We start from the raw sequence: 22,184 nt of genomic DNA, 5'->3' as shown, positions 1-22,184 counted from the left end.
ACATTGAGAAGTCGATCATCGGGCAAGGATGGCACCGAGAGCTCTGGCATCGGAAGAAAAGCCGTGTCCAGAGGAGGGTGACTAAAATGATCAAGGGTCTGGAGAACAAGCCCTATGAGGAGCGGCTTAAGGAGCTGGGCATGTTTAGCCTGAAGAAAAGAAGGCTGAGAGGAGATATGATAGCCATGTATAAATATGTGAGAGGAAGCCACAGGGAGGAGGGAGCAAGCTTCCTTGGAGACTAGGATGCAAAGGAACAATGGCTTCAAACTACAAGAGAGGAGATTCCATCTGAACATTAGGAAGAACTTCCTGACTGTGAGAGCCGTTCAGCAGTGGAACTCTCTGCCATGGAGTGTGGTGGAGCCTCCTTCTTTGGAAACTTTTAAACAGAGGCTGGATGGCCATCTGTCAGGGGTGATTTGAATGCAATATTCCTGCTTCTTGGCAGAATGGGGTTGGACTGGATGGCCCAGGAGGTCTCTTCCAACTCTTGGATTCTATAATTCTATGATTCTATGTATGTGCGAATTCACAGGTGACCACTCAGAGAAATACGGTTACAGGTAAGCAGCCCAGACATATAGCAGAGCATCCAAAAACAAACAGGATACAAAAGTTAAGCAACAGCTCTCAGCAAGCACAGCGTGAAGTGCCACGGGATGTGTCTGTAAAGAATTCAGAGCTTAGGAGGCAAACATGCAGAGCCCAATCTTAAAAATCACAAAAGGTTTCTTTACAATAATAAGAAATAACGGCATTTCTTAATAATCAAGAGCTGGTCCTGAGCTCCTCTCACACCCATCTCTTCTAAGGATTCAAGAGAGGGGAAAACTCAATCACGACACCTCTCCTGACACACAAGCAGAGAGAGACCTCAAAGCACATAGCACATACTCTCCATACCAAAAAAAGTAAGAAGGCAGACATCAATGTATTGTCGAAGGCTTTCATGGCCGGAATCACTGGGCTGTTGTACGTTTTTTCGGGCTATATGGCCATGCTCTACAACATGGCCATACAGCCCGAAAAAACCTACAACAACCCAGGCAGAAGTCAGATTCAAAAAGGAAAGTATCTAGTTTAAACAACCAATCAGAATGGGAGCAGGAAGAGAGGGAAGGGAGAAGACAAATATACCTTCCCAATTGTCATTCAGGAGACATGGGAGAAGGGAAAACCTCAGGCTATTCTATTTTTTAAATTTTCTGGTTTTATTATGTTTTTGTGTATATTGAATTTATTGTACTGATGGGCGTGGCCTCATGTAAGCTACCCCGAGTCCCCCTGGGGGAGATGGAGCGGGGTATAAATAAAGTTTTATTTATTACTAGCCCTCCCCTGTCACACGTTGCTGTGGCCCACATTGGGGTTCTGTGTGGGAGGTTTGGCCCAATTCTATCGTTGGTGGGGTTCAGAATGCTCTGTGATTGTAGGTGAACTATAAATCCCAGCAACTACAACTCCCAAATGTCAAGATTCTATTTTTCCCAAACTCCACCAGTTTTCATATTTGGGTATATTGAGTATTTGTGTAGAGTTTGGTACGGATCCATCATTGTTTGTGTGCACAGTGATCTCTGGATGGAGGTGAACTACAACTCCAAAACCAAAGGACACTGCCCACCAAACCCTTCCAGTATTTTATGTTGGTCATGGGAGAACTGTGTGCCAAGTTTGGTTCAATTCCATCCTCGGTGGGGTTCAGAATGTTTTTTTGATTGTAGGTGAACTATAAATCCCAGCAACTACAACTCCCAAATGTCAAGATTCTATTTCCCCCAAACTCCACCAGTTTTCATATTTGGGTATATTGAGTATTTGTGTAGAGTTTGGTACGGATCCATCATTGTTTGTGTGCACAGTGATCTCTGGATGGAGGTGAACTACAACTCCAAAACCAAAGGACGCTGCCCCCAAACCCTTCCAGTATTTTCTGTTGGGCATGGGAGAACTGTGTGCCAAGTTTGGTTCAATTCCATCGTCGGTGGGGTTCAGAATGTTTTTTGATTGTAGGTGAACTATAAATCCCAGCAACTACAACTCCCAAATGACAAAATCAATTTTTTTTGAGTGAAGGACATACATTGGGTTGTTAGGTGTCTTGTGTTCAAATTTGGTGCCAATTCATCCAGGGGTTTTTGAGTTCTGCGAATACCACAAACGAACATTACATTTTTATTTATATAGAGTATTATTAATGCTAATTAAGTTCTCCTAAGTCTTGAGCAGCGTGGGGTTGAATCCCACCACAAGCTCCAAGCTGGATGTCATTCTTGTTGCTACTAAGAGGTTGCAACGTACTTTATCTAAGTTGTAAGGATCAATGTTGTTTGTGCTATAACTTTAAGTTGTTGTAAGGTTCAAGGCTGTTTGTGCTACAGCTGTTTCAGTTAATTGAAGAGCTAATTGAGAGCATTATTTTTACGTGTATAAAGATAGTTACTAGGCCTGGGCGGTTTCATTTCGTTAATTTGTAATTCGTTAATAATTCGTTAATTTTTCCAATTACAAAACGATAACGAACCATTCTGGAGCAATTATTAAAAAAAACGAATTTTTAAATACGTTTTGTAAATGCTTCGTATTTCGTTATTGTATTCGTTTCGTTATTGTTCCGAGATCGTTTTGTTATTATTTCCACATGTCTGGGCCAGTTTTATGGTTTAATTAGTGAAAAAAATTATAATATCACACCAACAGTCAAGAACAGTGGGAGAGGGAAGCTTCAGAAGTTTTTGGAGGTTTTTTAGCATATTTCGCGGTCGCGTCCGCCATTAATGAATCGATTCGTTATTGTTTCGGAAAGCGATTCGTTAATTTTTTACCATTTACGAAATTTCGTAAATATCGAACTTTTTAAGAGGAAAATTTTGTAATTATTTTAAATATCGAAACAAAAAAACCCCCCAAATACAAATCGATTTTAGAAACAAATTTTTCCGTTGTTACCCAGGCCTAATAGTTACTGTGTTTAGTTTCTTCGCCATTGTGCCTTTATGCCTTTGTGTGTCTAGGCCTCTGCGCATTTTTGCTTTTGTGTCACTTTGCCTTGTGTAAGCCGGGGACTATGCTGCAGATGTCCTGCGAAGACACAGCCATGTGAAGAGGACAAGGATTCCTGCTTATCACAGCTGAGTAATGATATCTCTCAGAAGATATTGTTTTATGTTACTTTTGTGGAAAGAGCAGTCCTGCTATTTTGTTTTGTATGCTGCCAATACTATAATATTTTTCTTTTCTACTTTAAGCCGAAGTCTCATGTGTTTTTCTTTTATGAGCCAAGTCATCACACACAAAGTTAACTGGGCTAGAGTCAATCTGCATGCTACTCATGCTAACGCATGACAATTCTGTAGTGCTGCCATTGTAATGTTACTGTGTTTTTATTTTTGTCCGAATGGCCTTTGTGCGCTGTGCTGTAGGGAGGCAATCGCGAGACAATAATATGAAAACAAAGCACGGGGTTTGCTCTTGCCAATGATGTGTGCTGAGCCAGAGTTCAACCTGGTTGGTGACTTGCGCCCCTCTCCCGCCAAACACACTCCCAGGGACTGTGTTTGGTGCCCCTTCCAGGGCATCCCCGTATCCCAGGGTCGCACACCCCTCCTCTTCCTTTGCTCACCTCTTCCAGGCTCCTGCGCACTCCCTCCAGCACCTGAGAGCGGCCCGGATCCTGCAGGTCGTGGCTCCAGTGTTGCTTGGCCGCCCTCAGGACCGTCTGCCTTTTCCTCATAGAGTGCGTCTGGCGCACCAAGAACTCTTTGGTGGTCTTCAGAGAGGAGCCCTCTGCAGAAATGTAGTGCCGGACCCTTCAGGAGGAAGAAATTTGGGTGAAGAAGATGAACCATGCCATCCTTTTGGAAAGTAAGAGAATGCCGCGGGTCCACAGCCCACTGGTCGCACTCCCCTTGCGTCCATCTGAGCCAGGGCACACACAATGCACCAAGGGAGCCCAAAGTCTTGCGCCACTTACTGATCCAGGAGGCCGTTGCTCTCCTCGTTGTCCTTTGGAGCTTTGCATTCCATCTCTCTGGGGGAAGCCTTGAGGGTTCAATCACGGTTAAAGTCTGTTAGTTATACGCAGCTGAGGCCTGAATCCCATGAAAGCAGAGCCTGCTCCTTCCTGCCCCAAGCGCTCTCCTCTCAAGCCAAGCCTGAGGGGCCGAGGAAGCCATTGAGGGATCTCCTCCCCCAAGTGAAAAGGAGGAGCCCTCCTTGCCTTTCACTCAAAAGGTTCCTGTAGCACAGTGTTTCTCAACCTGGGGGTTGGGACCCCTGAGGGGGTTGCAAAGGGGTGTCAGAGGGGTCGCCAAAGACCACCAGAAAACACAGTATTTTCTGATGGTCATGGGGATTCCATGTGGGAAGTTTGAGCCAATTCTATCATTGGAGGAGTTCAGAATGTTCTTTGATTGTAGTGAACTATAAATCCCAGCAACTACAATTCCCAAAAGTCAAGGTCTATTTTCCCCAGACTCCACCAGTGTACACATTGGCGCATATTGAGTATTTGTGCCAAGTTTGGTCCAGATCCACCATTGCATGAGTCCACAGTGCTCGCTGAATATAAGTGAACTACAACTCCCAAACTCAAGGTCAATGACCAACCAAACCCTTCCAGTGTTTTCCGTTGGTCATGGCAGTTCTGTGCGGCAAATTAGGTTCAAAATCATTGCTGGTGGAGTTCAGAATGCTCTTTGATTATAGGTGAACTATAAATCCCAGCAACTACAACTCCCAAATTACAAAATCAATCCTCCCCCAACCCCACTAGCATTTACATGTGGGTGCATTGGGTATTTGTGCCCAGTTTGGTCCAGGGAATGAAAATACATCTTGCATATCTGATATTTATATTATGATTTATAACAGTAGGAAAATGATTGTTATGAAGTAGCAACAAAAACAATGTTATGGTTGGGGGTCACCACCACATGAGGGACTGGATTAAGGGGTCACGGCATTAGGAAGGTTGAGAACCACTGCTGTAGCACCTTCCCTTTTGTGGGAGGCTTTCTGAGAGCTCCCTTCATGCTGATGGTACTAAAAACAGGACTGTACACAAAACGTGGCATGTGTCCCTCTTCCTTGTCAGAAATACTAAGAATTAACTAGGTATTTTTAATTACAAATATGTGAGTCAAGCACTGAAAGGGTTAAATGGTTGCAATGACTCGGCAAATGCTACAGTTCAATATGAGCAGGTGTGACTGTAGCTTAGTAGCCCCTCAATCTGTGAGAGGTCTCTGTGGGAGAGGGGTCTCAGTAGAAGTAGACCTCAGTGTTAGTTCACCTCAATGGGAGAAAGGTGCCAGTCTGAGAGAGAGCCCTCAGTGTGAGAAGACCTCAGTGTGAGAAAGGCCTCAGTGTGAAGTGGGACTCAGTGTTAGCAGGCTTCAGTATGAAAAGGCCTGGTGTGAGAAGCTTCAGTGAGAGAAGCCCCAGGCTGAAGTCCATTGTATTTGAAGGCTTCCGTGTGTAAAAAAATGTGTGAAGCTCCTGTGTAACTTCAGTGTGAGCAGAGGCTCTGTGAGAGCGAAGCTATTTATCTGCATGAGAAAGAAGCCCAGCGTGGAAGGAAAGAAGGAAGTGTTTTGCAGATATTGCCTAGCCAGGCCGAATCCTCTTTTGTGCAGCCTGGCTACGTCTTCATCCTTCAGTGGAATCCCAGGCTGAGCCCAGCAGCCGAGCAGCCACCCGTAAGACCACAAGCAGGAATTGAAACCCCTCCCCCACCCCACCCCACCAAAACAGATTTTGACTGACCACTGAGCTGCTGTCTTGCAGGTCCTCCAGCCTGAGCTCCTCCTCTTCCTCCTCCTTTGGGGAGGGTTTGGGGCTGCCCCCTTCACCTGGACTCAGCAGCCCCTGCTTGCCCTTGGCGGCCTCCTCAAGTTCACTGCCAGTGACAAAAACAGGGAAAGAGAGAAGGAAAAACAAGACCATCTCTGAGAATCTGGGGGTTTCTCTCAGTCCAGGAGGGGAGTGTTTTTTTTTGGGGGGGGGGGCATCCCATAAGGAAACCCAAATGCGCTCTCCTTGAAACTCTCCTCCCGCCTGCGCAGCACATGCACCTGGCCTCCTTCCGCAGCTGCTCCACCTGGGAGCCCAGCACTGCTTTCTGCTTCTGGATCTCTGCCACCTCTTGCAGCAGCCGCCGCACGGTCTCCGCAAGGCTCTCCTGCTCCTTCCGAGACTCCTCAAGGGCCAAAGCCACTTCCTGGGGAAGCAAATCAAGGGAGGCACTATTTTTTTGTTGACACACAAGAAGGAAGTGACGACATACCTGAAGAGTCAGGAAAGAGCCTCCAAACTCATGTCTCTGCCAGCGAGAAGCCCTTTCATTGCCTCTCAGTCTCAACATGGAGGGAGATGGCAGGGGTGGAAGGGGCAGCTGTTGGCCTTTAAAGCCCTAAACGGTTCCGGCCCAAGCTACCTATCTGACCGCATCTCTGCCTATGAACCCACCAGGACTTTGAGATCTTCCGGGGAGTCCCTGCTCTCGATCCCGCCTGCCTCACAGGCACGGCTGGCGGGGACAAGAGATAGGGCCTTCTCGGTGGTGGCTCCTCGGCTGTGGAACGCCCTTCCCACGGACATTAGACTAGCACCATCTCTAATGGTATTCCGCAAAAAAGTGAAGACCTGGCTGTTTGAGCAGGCGTTCGAATAATTAGTGCAATGATTGGTTAATGAACATAGGAACGGAACAATGGATGACAAATTTGGATCATGTTTTCTGATGATGAGACGATAGTGAATAGTTACTGTAGTAATTGTTTACTAATTGTGTAATGTATTAGGTAGTTAACTGTTTTTTATATTATATCGTTGAATTTTTGCTGTTCTTATTGTGTAAACAGCTGTGAGTCGCCCTCGGGCTGGGAACGGCGGTATATAAGCAGAGTAAATAAATAAATAAATGACTGCCCACAGCAATTGTTTTCTTCCCCTGGCCAGCAGGGCACTTCCTCTACTCCAGAGCTGTAGGGGGTGTGAGACCCAAGGCCTAGCTTGGAGAGGCAGGTGGATGTCCTGGCCACTGTTGCCCCACCCTTGTCAGAGCTGGAAGAATGGACACACCTTCCTCTGTTGCTCCAGTTGCTTCTCCTCCTCCAAGAGCTGCTGTTTCCTTCTCTTCCAGGCCTCTTCCTGCCCAGAGAAAGAGACAGGGAGTATGCAGTGGTGACCAAAGAGTTTGCCAGTTTGGTGGGCCTCCAGGTTCTGTCACCATAGCCACTTCCTTCCCAAAATGAGGCAGCAAGATGCTGCAAGGGGTGCCTGGCAATACTTCCATGACAAAGGACTTCTGTGCAAGGGCAGCAGCAGGAGGAAGGGAGGCTCCAAAAGAAGGATCCTCCCCCAAAGGCCCCAGACCCTCTCACCTGGGCTTGGAGCTGGGCAGCTTTTGCCTGCGCCTCCTGAACTCGGAACTCCCTTTCCAAGGCCGTCTTTTCCTCCTGTGTAAAGAGATCCAAGGGAGAGCCTGAGCCTCTGCCGGGGGGGGGGGGGGGGGGTGGATTCCCATGTTCTCCAAAGGAAGCTGGCCTGCCCCCGGCCCCCGGTACCTCTTCCTTTTGGCTCCTGCACAGGTCCCTCAACTGCTCGGCGTGCTTCCTCCGCAAGGCTTCCACCTCAGCTTCGTGGCTGGCTCTCAGGTGCTCCCGCTCCTCCTGCAGCTGGCTCTGCAGTTCCTCCCGCCGCCTCCTCTCCTGCCACAGACAGAGCACAGTGGTCCACTCTCAGTCAGGAGGCCAGCCGGTTTTGCTCCTGACCACCCCCTCCCCCCAATTTCTGGGCCTCACTGTCCCACAAGGAATCATGGCACCCACTTCCTTGCTGGCAACAAGACCCCTAGGTCTTGTCCGAAATATTAAATATTATTTTTAGTTACAAAAACGTGAGTAAAGCACTGATAGGGTTAAATGGATGTAATGACTCAGAAAAAGCTGCAGTTCAATATAAGCAGGTGTGCCTGTAGCTTAGTAGCCCTCAGTCTGTGAGAGGTCTCTGTGGGAGAAGGGCTTCAGTGTGTTAGTAGGCCTCAGTATGGGTAGGCCTCAGTGTTAGTTAGTTCACCTCAGTGGGAGAGAGGCGTCAGTCTGAGAGAGCCCTCAGTGTGAGAAGGCCTCAGTGGGAGAAAGGCCTCCGTTTAAATGCACCTCAGTATGAGAAGGTGTGGTGTGAGTAGTTTTGGTGAGAGAAACCCCAGTTGAAGGCCATTGTGTGTGGAGCTTCAGTGTGAGAAGGCTGTTGTGTGTATAAAGCTCCTGTGTGAAGCTCCTGTGTAAGTTCAGTGTGAGAAGAGGCTCTGTGAGAGCGAAGCTATTTATCTGCATGAGAACGAAGCCCAGTGTGGAAGCAAAGAAGGAAGTATAAAGAACTTTGTTTGTGTTATGGGAACCTTGTTCTTGTAAATAGTGCAACCATATTATTTTCTATAATGAAAAGCCTCCTACAGAAGATATAATGTTAGCCTGTGTATTGTTGTTCTTTTAATCACATTGGCTACCGGTGCTGGGTCATGCTGCTACTAATAAGTGGGAAGTGTCTTTTGTCAATAAGCCCACTCGCTCAACAGGTCTGCCCTCAGGGCTCACCTCCTCCTGGTGCTGCACCTGGATCTCTGCCAAGGCCTCCCGGTGTGCCTCCTGCACCTTCTCCAGCCGCTTCGTGTGATCCCGCTCCACTTCCTGCCGCTTCTCCCTCAGGAGGTCACTGAGCTGAGGAGGCAGCAAAACACAAGGCCTTCCTGGGCGAATGGCACTTTCTTCCTCACAAAAAGCCACAGGAGAGACCAGACCAGGTCCCTTCCAACTTTAGGATTCTCCAAGAAGCAGGTGGTCTTCAAGGGCCTTTATGGTGTCACTCCTCTGAGACCCAGCACAATGGCCCATGGATCAGGAGTAAGGGGTGTCTCTTGCACAAGCTGTGCCACTCTGAGACCACTGGCAGTGCCCTGGGCAACCACGGAAGGACACTACCGCTGTCCTGCAATGGTGCAAGGGCCTCGTCCTTCCTGCTGCTTCCCTGCAGTGCTTCGTAAGTCCCTGTGCTTTCAACTGGCATTCCTCATCTGACTGGGATCCCACAAGAGGATTCCAGGCCTCTCTCTCACCTCCTTGATGGCACCCTCTTTGGAAGGAAGCTCCCAGGTCTTTCTGAGACCCTCTTGGACACCCAACCCAGATGAAAAGGCTGTGAGGGACAATTCTGTTGCCTTGACCTCAGTGGACAGTTTAGCCAGGTGTCACAGATGTCACTCCAACTCAGAGCCGCTGAGCTGTGGGATGGCAATGCGCTTTGGTCCAGCCCTCTTTACCTCTCGGTCGTATTCTGCCACTTGATGCCTCTTCCGCTGCACTTGTTGCTCTGCGCATTCCAGCTCCTCCTGCAATTCTGCCTCTGCCTTTTGCTGAGCCTCTGCTATCTGCCTTTGGAGTGCAGAGAGGGCCTGTGCAAAGAGCACAAAGAGGATCAATGGAGGCTTGGGCCTGGAAACGGAAGGAGGCAAAGGCCACCAGCACTGTACCTTCTCGTGCACTTCCTGGGCCGCCACTCTCTGCAGCTCGGTCTCTACAGCAAACTGGGCTTCTAGTTGTTGTAGGGCCTGGAAAAGAAGAGAGGATCCCACATCAGCGGCCTGTTCCCAAAATGGAGGGGCAGGGTTGCAAGGCCCTCTAAGGATTGTCCCTTGGGCAAAATGACCGGGAGTGATAGGTGAGAACAAAAGTAAAGTAGTGCTATAAAAAGAGGCTATGGGTGTGGAAATGGCCAAAGCGTTCAAATAAAACTGGCGAGTGCTGTACAGTTGACTCAAACACACAACACACACACAAACTGGGTGGTCAACTCCCAATCTTCCAGAGAATGACAGGATCCTTTCACATAGCCCTCAATGTTCAAGTTTCCATCTTTTGGGGGCCATTTAAGACCATTTCTATCACATTTGGAGATGTTATGAGGCATAATACCCCTTCAAGGGTGTTTTATAGGCAATTATCACCGCATTTTTTTTAAAAAATGGGGCTGACTTACATCTCAAACAAAAAGGAGATGGCAGAGCCAGACGAGATTTTCAACATTTACCAAAAAGGAAAAAAACAAGTTGGTTTAAGAGGTATAATCTACAAGAAAGCCTGCTTGGACCTTTTGAGAGCCCTTTCCAATGGGATAAACATGTTAAAATTAAATGGACATATTGTTACTTTAATGATGGCCTGACCTAAAAGAAAAACACTGAGACTGTACCAAGCAGTTATGGGACTGAACAACTGTCCTCTGAGAAAAGGCAATGATATTTGGAGGACCTTAACTCACAATTAGAAGGGCCAAAGAGTAAAATGGAAGAAAGTCACCCACTAAAACAGTACAGGGATGAAAACCAGATGGCACCATGCTAAGTGGAAATTATGGAATTCCCTGCCAACTCAGAAAATGGTTTATGAATGAAGACGAGAGCCAAGAGAGAGCCCTGGCAGTGCTACTATATGTGACAGCCTGTGCCTCTGGGGCAGCCATGCCCTCTCTCTGGTGGCCAGCTTCCGGGCTTCTTATGGGCAATGCTCTGGCATGGGGCAGGCAAGCAGACAGAGATGAAGAACCTCCTCACCGCCTCCTTTTCCTGGCACAGTCTTTCCTTCCGCTCGCTCACGGCTTTCTGGAGGTCCTGCTCCAGCTCTGCCTCCTGGGCCTCCTGAGCAGCCTCCGCCTCTCGCTTCATCCGTTCCAGGGAAAGGCGCGCCTCCTCCCTCAGTGCCTGCTCCTCCGACCGCCGAAGGGACTCCAGTTCCTCCCTGTCAGGAAGAGAGTGGCTCAGGAAGAGAATGTCTCCTCTTCAGCACCAGAGGACAAGTGTCCGGAGGCTGAAATATGGGGCCCAGCTTCTGCTGTCAGAAAAGCAGCCTCTTAACACTGACAATGCCTTTAACAAGCAGCACCACCCATTGCCCGGCTGCTGGAACACCTGCGCGGGGTGTCTCCATGGCCATGGCACCCATCATTTGGACACCGAAACACCTGTACAGGGGCTCGTTTTCGGGGTTCTCCCGCCTCGCCTGTTGCTTCTGTGGAAAGGTTACTGTGGCTGCTGCCCTTCCTCAGGCAGCTGGCAAAGGCTATGCATGTTTCCCACTTAAAAGGATGCCCTCCCTTACAATTACCAGTTGGAAGGTTCATCAAGGGGCTGTTGGGTTGCAAGGAAATAGAAAGATATACTGTCATAGATAAGAGATGGAATGAAGGAAGGAGATGCCAGGCAATGTTACAGCCAACTGAGGTGGGTACCTGAGCCTCTCCTTCTCTGCCTCCGTTTCAGAACAGATTTGGGTACGGAGTGCCTCTAGCTCCTGAAGGGCCTTCTCCCGCAGGCTCCGCTCTTCTTCCCGCCTGGCATTCTCCAGCTCACATTTCAAGGATCTAAGGGACAAGGAGGAGGGTCTCAGCTTGAAGCCAGCTCCTTGCTGCCACAGGAGCACAACGCTGAATGTGGAGGAAGACCAAGCGCTGTGTCCGCATGGCTCTCCTTTGATTGGGGCCCATCATCCAAGCCCCTTTCCCAAGGAGTTGGGGTGTGTGTGTGTGTCTGGAGCTCACTGAAGGGCCTCCTCCTTCTGCTGATGGAACCCCTGAGTCTCTTCCTCCTCTTCTTGCCGCAGCTGTTCCGGGAAGCGCTGGATCGCAGCTTGTTTTGCATGTTGCAAAGACAAGGCCTGTCCTTTGCCAGCGGAAGCGTCCTCCACTTTGTCTTCTGCGGAGCCCTCTTCTTTCCGGGGCATCATTGGTTTGGCCTCAGACTCAGCATTTCTATCACCAGGGGAAACAGATCCACAATAACGGCCACTGGGAACAGACTGGGCAACGAGGAGACCCCAGGCACCACCCTCCACTGCAATAGTTCAACCAGGAGAAAAAGCAAGAGGTGCAGAAACAATCTGCCACAGCACCAGAGCTTAAAGGCTAAAGAAGAGAGGGAAGAAAGGGTTCATGCACAGCTCAAGAGAACCAGACATCCAATCAGAGGGTTCTGCTCTTGTGGGCACTCTGTCTGTGCTCTCTGGGGGGGGGGGGGTACCTTTTGGGTGCCTCGACTGACCCTTGGCTCCGGCCCTCTTCCACGCCGCCTTCCGTGAGTTTTACTTCGTCTCCGGGCAGCCAGACTTCTCCCTGCAAGAGGAAGCAACACACCGCAGGGTCTGCCAAAGCCTTGCCTTTCTGGAGGGAAATGGGAAGCAGCCAGAGCCACCCTTTGTATATTAACTTGGGCATCATGCCCGTCAGAAATATGAAAAATTAACTAGGTATATTTAATTACAAAAATGTGAGGGTTAAATTGATGCAATGACTCAGGAAAAGCTGTAGTTCTATATAAGCAGCTTGGCCTCAGACTCAGCATTTCTATCACCAGCCCTCAGTCAGAGGGAGCGCTCAGTGTTAGCAGACCTCAGTGAGAGAGGCTTCAGTATGATAGGCCCTAGTGTGTTAGTAGGCCTCAGAATGAGAAAGCCTCCGTGTGAGAGAGGAGTCAGACTGAGAGGCCTCGGTATGAGAAGGCCTCAGTGTGAGAGAGGAGTCAGACTGAGAGGCCTCGGTATGAGAAGGCCTCAGTGTGAGAAAGGAGTCAAACTGAGAGGCCTTGGTATGAGAAGGCCTCAGTGTGAGAGAGGAGCCACTGAGAGGCCTCAGTATGAGAGAGAAGTCAGACTGAGAGGCCTCGGTATGAGAAGGCCGGTGTTCAGCGGGAGAAAGGCTTTAGTCTGTCAGAGGTCTCAGTGGGAGAAGAGCCTCAGTGTGTTAGTAGGCCTCAGTGTGAGGTAGGCCTTGGTGTAAGTAGGTCTCAGTTTGAGAAAGCCTGGTATGAGAGGCTTTGGTGAGAGAAGCCTCAGTGTGAAGACTGCTGCGTAAAAAGCTACTGTATGAAGCTCCTGTGTAACTTTGGTGTGAGGAGAGGCTCTGTGAGAATGAAGCTGTTTATCTACATGAGAAAGAAGCCCAGCGTGGAAGCAAAGAAGGAAGTATAAAGAACTTTGTGTTACTGAAACCTTGTTCTTGTAAATAGTACAACTATATTATTTTGCTATAAAGAAAAGCCTCCTATGGAAGAGAAAACATTGGTCTGTATGTTTTTGTTCTTTTTATTACTTTGGGCTACTGATCCTGGGTTACGACACTGTTAATAAGTTACTCTGCTATACATTCATGGGGAGGGCCTTCGTTGATAAGCCTTCTCACCCAACAATGCCTTTTAATTATGTGTGTATTGGAATATGTGCTGTTACAGATGTATTTTCACAACGTTGTGCCCTGCCTCGAGCCATAAGGAGAGGTGGGTATTATTATTATTTCCAGTCTTAGACACACTTTCTTCCCTAGACAAACATCTCTCAAAATGGGGTGTATCTTAGAATTGCAGGTGTATCTTACAACTGAAGAAACACATTATTATAATTATAATTGTTATCATGATCACCCGCGACCTTGAGAAGCCTGGCTCAGCAAGGGAAGGCACTCCCTCACCTCTGGACACAGGAAGCACCCACCTCATCGTCGGAGCCAGAGCCCAGGGCACTGACGTCCACGTGGAGATTCCTGAGGAGCCGGGCTCCTCTCCGCGGGCCCTGAAAGGCGAGGAGGGTCTGCTACTGCCTGCTCCAAGCCCCTCTTCTCCAAGAACGGACCCAGAATGATACAAAAGAGGCTCTCCACCTCACCCTGGGGTTGTTGTGTGGGGAGAAAGCCCTTCCAGTGGATTTGCACCCACTGGTCTCCCACCTCTGAAGCAAGGATGCATCTGCAAGAGATCAGCCTGGAACCAGGGACCAGAGAAGAAGGGGGACCTCCATCCAAAGGCTATTGGGAGGATGAATGGGACAAGGCTCCTCTACCTCACTGATGCTGTCGTCTTCCTTCTCCACACTGTTGTCGGACAGCAACAGGTCCAAGGCAGAGGCTGCTTCTGCTGCTTTTTCCTGGGCCACTGATTCACACACGCCTCTTCTGCAGCTGTCAGGCTACGGAATACAAAGAAAGTGTCAGAAATATTAAATATTAGCAAGGACTCAGCCTGAGAGAGCACCCTGTGTGAGCAGGCCTCAGCGGGAGAAAGGCCTCAGTCTGACAGAGCGCTCTATGTGAGCCGGCCTCAGCAGGAGAAAGACCTCAGTCTGAGAGAACACTCTGTGTGAGCTGGCCTCAGTGGGAGAAAGGCCTCAGTCTGAGAGAGTGTCCTGTGTGAGCACGCCTCAGCAGGAGAAAGACCTCAGTCTGAGAGAGCGTTCTATGTGAGCCGGCCTCAGCAGGAGAAAGGCCTCAGTCTGAGAGAGCGCTCTATGTGAGCAGGCCTCAGCAGGAGAAAGGTCTCAGTCTGAGAGAGCGCTCTATGTGAGCAGGCCTCAGCAGGAGAAAGGCCTCAGTCTGAGAGAGCGTTCTATGTGAGAAGGCCTTAGTGGGAGAAAGGCCTCAGTCTGGGAGAGCGCTCTATGTGACCCGGCCTCAGCAGGAGAAAGGCCTCAGTCTGAGAGAGCGCTCTATGTGAGCAGGCCTCAGCGGGAGAAAGGTCTCAGTCTGAGAGAGTGCTCTATGTGAGCAGGCCTCAGCGGGAGAAAGCCCTCAGTCTGAGAGAGCGCTCTATGTGAGAAGGCCTTAGCGGGAGAAAGGCTTCATTCTGAGAGAGCACCCTGTGTGAGCAGGCCTCAGTGGGAGAAAGGTCTCAGTCTGAGAGAGCGCTCTGTGTGAGAAGGCCTTAGCGGGAGAAAGGCTTCATTCTGAGAGAGTGCTCTATGTGAGCAGGCCTCAGCGGGAGAAAGGCCTCAGTCTGAGAGAGCGCTCTGTCTGAGCAGGTCTCAGTGGGAGAAAGACCTCAGTCTGAGAGAGCGCTCTATGTGAGAAGGCCTTAGCGGGAGAAAGGCTTCGTTCTGAGAGAGTGCTCTATGTGAGCAGGCCTCAGCGGGAGAAAGGCCTCAGTCTGAGAGAGCGCTCTGTCTGAGCAGGTCTCAGTGGGAGAAAGACCTCAGTCTGAGAGAGCGCTCTATGTGAGAAGGCCTTAGCGGGAGAAAGGCTTCATTCTGAGAGAGCACCCTGTGTGAGCAGGCCTCAGTGGGAGAAAGGTCTCAGTCTGAGAGAGCGCTCTGTGTGAGTAGGCCTCAGCAGGAGAAAGGCCTCAGTGTAAGGGAGACCTCAGTGCTACTAGGCCTAGGTTTATTTATATATTATATTTCTATACCACCTTTCTCGAACTCAAAGGTGACACAAGGCAGCTTACAATCAGGCAGCACTTCAATTTGAGAAGTCCTGATGTGAGGAGCTTTGGTGAGAGAAGCCCCAGGTTAAAGCCCTTGGGTGTAAAGCTACTATGTGAAGCTCCTGTGTAATTTCGGTGTGAGAGGAGGCTCTGGGAGAGCGAAGGCATCAGTCTGAGAGGGCCTTCAGTGTGAGAAGGCCTCAGTGGGAGAAAGGCTTCAGTATGAGGAGGCCTGGTGTGAGAAGCTTTGGTGAGAGAAACCTCAGGTTAAAGCCCTTGTGTGTAAAGCTACTATGTGAAGCTCCTGTGTAATTTCGGTGTGAGAGGAGGCTCTGGGAGAACGAAGGCATCAGTCTGAGAGAGCCTTCAGTGTGAGAAGGCCTCAGTGGGAGAAAGGCCTCAGTAGGAGAAAGACCTCAGTGGGAGAAAGGCCTCAGTGTTAGTAGGCTTCAGTATATAAATGCCGCAAATAAATAAATAAATAAATAACTGTGCAGTACTTTGATCCAGGAAGTGAGCATGCAGCTACCTTTCCAAAGGAACTCCTAAAATGAGAACCCATCCCATCCAAACCTTCTTCTCTTGAAAACTCCTCTCAAAAGAGGTTAACAATGAAGCCTTAACAACAGGGAGGACCCATCAGGCATCATTCCTGGGAGCAAGATCAGGGGGAAACCAGAAGCCAGCCTGCCCTCCCTCCCAGCTCCTGGCTCTTAACAGAAGGCAGGAAAGAATACCTGAGCCGCCTACCTCTTCGCCTTTCTCTCCTTGCGGTGCAAACGCAGTCCGGCTGCCCTTCTCCGCGAGCGAGGGCTCCCTTTCTTCCGGCTCCTTCGCAGCAGAGAGCGGCCCTCTTGGACTCCCAGTCCCAGAGACCACAGCTTCCCTAGAGTCTTCCTGAGCGGCGCCAGGCGATTGGCTGAAGGGTTTGGCCAAGGGGTGCTTTACCCTCCGCGACCTCTTGACCATGTGCAGCATGTGCTGGTGGAACTTCTGGTCCTCGGAGAAGCACTCGCTTTCGGAGAGGTCCTCCGAGGAGCTGTGGGTCTGCGAATGAAGGGCTTGCAGGAAGGGCCTCTTGGCCGCGGGATCTGCAGGGCGGTCGGTGTCGTGGGAGCTCTGCAGGTCCCAGGAGAAGTTGTCCACCTCACCCAGGACCTGGGAGGCCAGGTGGTCCACCAGGCTGCTGCCCACACTGCCGCCACCAGAGTCCACCTTGGTGCTGGGAAAGGGCTCAGGACTGGCCTGCGCTCCAGCCTCGGCCTCCACCCGCAGTCCGGGGACAGCAACCGGGGCCGCCCCCTGCTCCCCGGCCTCCCCTCCACTTCTGTCGAGTTCTGTGGCATGCCGTTGCTCTGGGAGTCCTTTCCTCCTCCTTCCGTCAAGCAGCCGTAGCCCATTCCCCAGAGAGTGGGAGACCCCGTCTTCGTCCTGGGCGCTGCTGGGCTGGAGGGAAGCCGCAGAGCGAGCGGTCGGGACTTCCGCGGCCACAGCAGGCCGGAGGCTCCCATCTCTCTCTCCCGAGAGGGCATCGACAGGGCTGTGTCCTTCGAGAGCACTGATGTCCCCTTGCTCTTTGCCCAGAGTCACAACCTCCAGCAAGAGGCCTCCCCTTGGGGGTGACTCCGTGCCCAGGGAATGGTCATCAGCTGGAGCCCCACGGAGAGGCTCTTTCAGGGTCCGGAAGTGACGCTGTGCACCACGGGGGCTCTCGGTGTCTTCGAGCTCCGAGTCTGAAAAGACCCCGGCGGCCGCACACCGGACCTCTGTGGCGGCGTCTTGGCGGGGCGGATGGCCGGCATCGTGCCTGCCGGCGGACGACGAAGCTCTTCCCAGGATCTTCTCAACGTCTGCGAGGATCTGGTGTGTGCGGCTGGGCTTGGCTAGCGAGAGTGGCTGCAGTTTGCCCGAGGCACCGGCCGGGAGGAGCCTCAAAGGGTCGCTGGGCTCCAGAGGCACCGCAGAGGATCTCCCCTTCGGGCCCCTCAGGAAGGGCTCCTGCCTCGCGGTCAGGCTGCCCTGCGGCTCGAGGTCGGGGCTGGCCCTGCCCGAGGAGGAGGCCGGTGAGAGCGTTCGGTAGAAGGAGGCCGAGGGGAGGAGACCCGACTCCGACTGCACCTCCTGGGCAGAGAAACAGGCAAAGCACAGGTGTATTGGGTTAGGAAAGGTCCCTAAAATAAAGGAGAGCATCCAAAAAACTAACAGAATACAAAAGTTGAGTATCAGATCCCTACTGAGCAGAGCGTGAAGTGCCCTGTGATGTGGCTGCAATGAATTGAGAGATTAGGAGGCAAACATGCAGAGTCGTCACAAAATGTTTATCTATATAAATAAAAATGCAATGTTCGTTTGTGGGATTAACAGAACTCAAAAGCCACTGGACCAGTATTTCTCAACCTGGGGTCCCCAGATGTTTTTGGCCTACAACTCCCAGAAATCCCAGCCAGTTGACCAGCTGTTAGGATTTCTGGGAGTTGAAGGCCTAAAACATCTGGGGATCCCAGATTGAGAATCACTGCACTGGACAAATTGACACCAAATTTGGACACAAGACACCTAACAATCTACTTTACCTGGAATATTGTGTCCAATTCTGGGCACCACAATTCAAGAGAGATATTGACTCTAAGCTGGAATTTGTCCAGAGGAGGGCGACTAAAATGATCAAGGGTCTGGAGAACAAGCCCTATGAGGAGCGGCTTAAAGAGCTAGGCATGTTTAGCCTGCAGAAGAATAGGCTGAGAGGAGACATGATAGCCATGTATAAATATGTGAGAGGAAGTCATAGGGAGGAGGGAGCAAGCTTGTTTTCTGCTTCCCTGAAGACTAGGATGCAAAACAATGGCTTTAAACTACAAGAAAAGAGATTCCATCTGAACATGAGGAAGAACTTCCTGACTGTGGGAGCCGTTCAGCAGTGGAACTCTCTGCCCTGGAGTGTGGTGGAGGCTCCTTCTGTGGAGGCTTTTAAACAGAGCCTGGATGGCCATCTGTTGGGGGTGCTTTGAATGGGTTGTCCTGCTTCTTGGCCGAATGGGGTTGGACTGGATGGCCCACCAGGTCTCTTCCAAGTCTAGGATACTATGATCTAAGAGCTTCCTGACTGTGGGAGCTGTTCAGCAGTGGAACTCTCTGCCCCGGAGGGAGTGTGGTGGAGGCTCCTTCTTTGGAAGCTTTTAAACAGAGGCTGGATGGCCATCTGTCAGGGGTGCTTTGAATGCATTATTCCTGCTTCTTGGCAGAATGGGGTTGGACTGGATGATGGCCCAGGAGGTCTATTCCAACTCTAGGATTCTATGACTCTATGTCCAAATTGCCTGGAGGATGACAGAAGTTGGCCCATGCCAACACAGAGGACAGCCTGGCTCACCCGCTTCAGCAGCAGTATTTCCTCGCCCTTCTTCTTCCGCTTGTCCTTCTTGCGCTGTTTTCCGGGTCTCTTCTGGAGGCCGCCTCCCCCTCCCCCTCCTCCCCCGGGGTCCAGGCGCCGCTCCCGCTCTTGGGCCACCAGCTGCCGGTAGCGTTCATCGCAGGGATGGTCCCAGCTGGACTGGCCGGTGGCGAAGTTGAAGTAGTAGATGTCCCCCGTCACGTCCTGGCTGCAGAGAGAGTGAAGAAAAGGGGCAGGCCATGACCAACTCCGCATTCTTGGGACACCCCAAGGATATCATTGACATGATGGCAAGAGTCTTGGACAGCAATGGCTCCCAAAGCGACCCATTTAAGGTGGAATTGGGTGTCAAACAGGGATGTGTTCTTGCCTCAACCTTATTCTCCATCTTCATTACTATGATACTTCATCTTGTTGATGGGAAGCTTCAAACCAGAGTGGAAATCATCTATTTATTTTATCTATTTAACCTCAGCAGACTGAAAGCCAAAACCAACGTTACAACAACATCTGTTATAGAACTCCAGTATGCTGATGACAACATCGTCTGTGCGCATTCAGAAGAAGACCTACAAGCCACTCTAAACACCTTCACAGAAGCATCCGAGAAGCTCGGCCTGTCATTGAACATCGAGAAAACCAAAGTGCTCTTCCAGCAGACACCAGCCAACCCTCTCCAATGTCAGAGATACAGCTTAATGAGGCGGGATGGACGCCCACCTGTTGAGAGTGATCTGATTGTGCTTCTCCTTCCTGGCAAAATGGGGGTTGGATAGGATGGCCTTTGGGGGACCCTTCTGACTCTAGGATTCTATCCTTATTTGCAAAGCTTGGATGGCCATCTGTCGGAAGAGCTTGGGTGGTGTCTTCCAGCCCAGCAGGACGGGGATTGGCCTAGATGGCGTTTGGGGGCCCCTTCCATCTCTAGAATTCTATTCTTATATCAACAGAGCTTGGATGGGCATCTGTAAAGAGGGCTTGGGTGGTGCTTTCCCTGCCTGGCATGGTGGGGGTTGGACTGGATGCCCTTTGGGGGACCCTTCCAACTCTAGGATTCTATCACTATTAGCAGAGCTTGGATGGCCATCTGTCAGGAGGGCTTGGATGGTGTCTTACAGCCTGGCAGGATGGGGGTTGGACTAGATGCCCTTTGGGACCTCCAGGATGCTATCACAATTAGCAGAGCTTGGATGGCCATCTGTCGGGAGGGTTTGGGTGGTGTCCTCCTTCCTGGCTGGATGGGGGGTTGGACTGGATGCCTTTTGGGGGGCCCTTCCAGCCCTATGATTCTATTATTATTAGCAGAGCCTGGATGGCCATCTGCCAGGAGGGCTTGGATGGTGTCCTCCTTCCTATTTATTTTACTTATTGTGTCAGGAGTGAACCAAAACAGTTGTATTTTCTTTATTTTTCTATCATGATTAGTAGAGCTTGGATGGCCATCTGTCAGGAGGGTTTGGGTGGTGTCTTTACGCCTGGCATGGTAGGGGTTGGACTAGATGCCTTTAGGGCCTCTAGGATGGTATCAAGATTCGCAGAGCTTAGATGGCCATCTGTCGAGAGAGCTTGGGTGGTGTCATCCTTCCTGGCAGGATGGGGGTTGGACTAGATGCCCTTTGGGGATTCTAGGATTCTATCATTATTATCAGACCTTAGATGACCATCTGTCAGGAGGGCTTGGATGGTGTCTTACAGCCTGGCAGGATGGGGGTTGGACTAGATGCCCTTTGGGACCTCCAGGATGCTATCACAATTAGCAGAGCTTGGATGGCCATCTGTCGGGAGGGTTTGGGTGGTGTCCTCCTTCCTGGCTGGATGGGGGGTTGGACTGGATGCCTTTTGGGGGGCCCTTCCAGCCCTATGATTCTATTATTATTAGCAGAGCCTGGATGGCCATCTGCCAGGAGGGCTTGGATGGTGTCCTCCTTCCTATTTATTTTACTTATTGTGTCAGGAGTGAACCAAAACAGTTGTATTTTCTTTATTTTTCTATCATGATTAGTAGAGCTTGGATGGCCATCTGTCAGGAGGGTTTGGGTGGTGTCTTTACGCCTGGCATGGTAGGGGTTGGACTAGATGCCTTTAGGGCCTCTAGGATGGTATCAAGATTCGCAGAGCTTAGATGGCCATCTGTCGAGAGAGCTTGGGTGGTGTCATCCTTCCTGGCAGGATGGGGGTTGGACTAGATGCCCTTTGGGGATTCTAGGATTCTATCATTATTATCAGACCTTAGATGACCATCTGTCAGGAGGGCTTGGATGGTGTCTTACAGCCTGGCAGGATGGGGGTTGGACTAGATGCCCTTTGGGACCTCCAGGATGCTATCACAATTAGCAGAGCTTGGATGGCCATCTGTCGGGAGGGTTTGGGTGGTGTTTTTTTCTGCCTGGCAGCATGTTTTCCAGCCTGGCAGGACGAGGGTTGGACTAGATGCCCTTTGGGGACTCTAGGATTGTGTCACTATTATCAGGGCTTGGATGGCCATCTGTAGGGAGGGTTTAAGTGGTGTCTTTCCGCCTGGCATGGTAGGGGTTGGACTGGATGCCCTTTGGGGTCTCTAGGATTGTGTGAATATTATCAGGGCTTGGCTGGCCATCTGTGGGGAGGGTTTGGGTGTTGTTTTCCTGCCTGACTGCATGGGGGTCGGGCTAGATGCCCTTTGGGGGCTCACCAGGGCTTCCACTCTGCGGGCAGCGGGGCGACGATGCCCTCCCGTGCCAGCCACAGCAGCTCCGGCTCGGCCTCCGGGTCGATCCCGATCACGCGCGCGAACTCCTGGATCTCTGCGGGGAAAGAGCCCGGTTAGCACCGGAAGTGGGGAAGGGAGGAAGGAAGGCGGAAGTCAGTCAGGCAGGCAGGCAAGGCAGGGCAGGCCGACCTCTCTGGCTGGGGATGTAGGCCTCGTCGTAGTCCTCCTCCAGGATGAGCTGGTCCCCGATCCGTAGCGCTGCCGCCGCCGCTACCGGGCCCGCCATGCCGCCTCTCCTTGCCGCCGCTCTGCGCCGGAAAGGAAGGAAGGCAGGGAGGGAAGGCCAGCGGGAAAAGGAGAGGAGGGGCGTCGGTTGCTATGGCAGCGAGGCGCTTACTTCCGCGCAGGCGCACTGGCTCTCGCGAGGCCAGGGAAAGGAGGAAAAGGGGGCGGGGCCACAACACCCAGGAAAGACATGGCCCCGCCCCCTCCCCATTGACCTCCCCCTCAGAGGCGATCCCAGCCTTGGGCAAACTTGAGCCCTCCCTCCAGGCGTTTTGGACTATTTGTTTTATTTATTTCTCTTGTCAGGACAACCAGCCAATTATATTACATTTCTAACAGAACAAAACAAACAAACAGACAAAACACAGAATTTGCAAGTTTGGTAGTTGATCCAATGTCCTACCATCTCAAAGCCTGCCACTTTTGGACTCTCACTTGCTGAGGTGTTCCAGCAAGTGTATCTGTAGCTCTTAGAAAACTATTTCTTGATTTAAGTCGTTGACGTGCTGGCTGATACCCAAACTGGGGATGGAGTGCCTCTCGTGTTGCCGCAAGAAGGTCCTCCATCCATGGTGCAT

General features: G+C 50.9%; 1 protein-coding gene across 5 annotated transcripts in view; it reads right to left on the bottom strand.

The window, feature by feature from the left end:
• Positions 1-21,731, bottom strand: part of CEP164 (centrosomal protein 164) — a 31,443-nt gene extending 9,712 nt beyond the window's left edge. The window contains exons 1-21 of one of the 5 annotated variants that reach the window (XM_067470821.1): positions 21,511-21,731; positions 21,304-21,415; positions 18,612-18,840; positions 15,992-17,362; positions 13,887-14,012; positions 13,542-13,619; positions 12,077-12,168; positions 11,715-11,808; positions 11,599-11,675; positions 11,290-11,421; positions 10,616-10,799; positions 9,536-9,613; positions 9,326-9,457; positions 8,604-8,726; positions 7,572-7,715; positions 7,389-7,463; positions 7,087-7,155; positions 6,078-6,223; positions 5,770-5,902; positions 3,977-4,044; positions 3,626-3,812 (exon numbers count right to left, since the gene is read on the bottom strand). In XM_067470821.1, coding sequence (XP_067326922.1) covers positions 3,626-3,812; positions 3,977-4,044; positions 5,770-5,902; positions 6,078-6,223; positions 7,087-7,155; positions 7,389-7,463; positions 7,572-7,715; positions 8,604-8,726; positions 9,326-9,457; positions 9,536-9,613; positions 10,616-10,799; positions 11,290-11,421; positions 11,599-11,675; positions 11,715-11,808; positions 12,077-12,168; positions 13,542-13,619; positions 13,887-14,012; positions 15,992-17,362; positions 18,612-18,840; positions 21,304-21,415; positions 21,511-21,607 — 3,747 coding nt within the window. In that variant the 5' untranslated portion in view covers positions 21,608-21,731. Of the gene's footprint in view, positions 1-3,625; positions 3,813-3,976; positions 4,045-5,769; positions 5,903-6,077; positions 6,224-7,086; positions 7,156-7,388; positions 7,464-7,571; positions 7,716-8,603; positions 8,727-9,325; positions 9,458-9,535; positions 9,614-10,615; positions 10,800-11,289; positions 11,422-11,598; positions 11,809-12,076; positions 12,169-13,541; positions 13,620-13,886; positions 14,013-15,991; positions 17,363-18,611; positions 18,841-21,303; positions 21,416-21,510 lie in introns of all 5 variants that reach the window. The other 4 variants (XM_060787551.2, XM_067470820.1, XM_060787549.2 and 1 more) reach the window with 4 other exon arrangements.
• Between the last annotated feature and the right edge of the window lie 453 nt (positions 21,732-22,184).

Source organism: Anolis sagrei, chromosome 7 (genome assembly GCF_037176765.1).
Source record: "Anolis sagrei isolate rAnoSag1 chromosome 7, rAnoSag1.mat, whole genome shotgun sequence".
Classification (NCBI taxonomy): Eukaryota; Metazoa; Chordata; class Lepidosauria; order Squamata; family Dactyloidae; genus Anolis; species Anolis sagrei.
The sequence above is the reverse complement of the archived record's forward strand: the minus strand, read 5'-3'. Positions and strand labels throughout refer to the sequence as shown.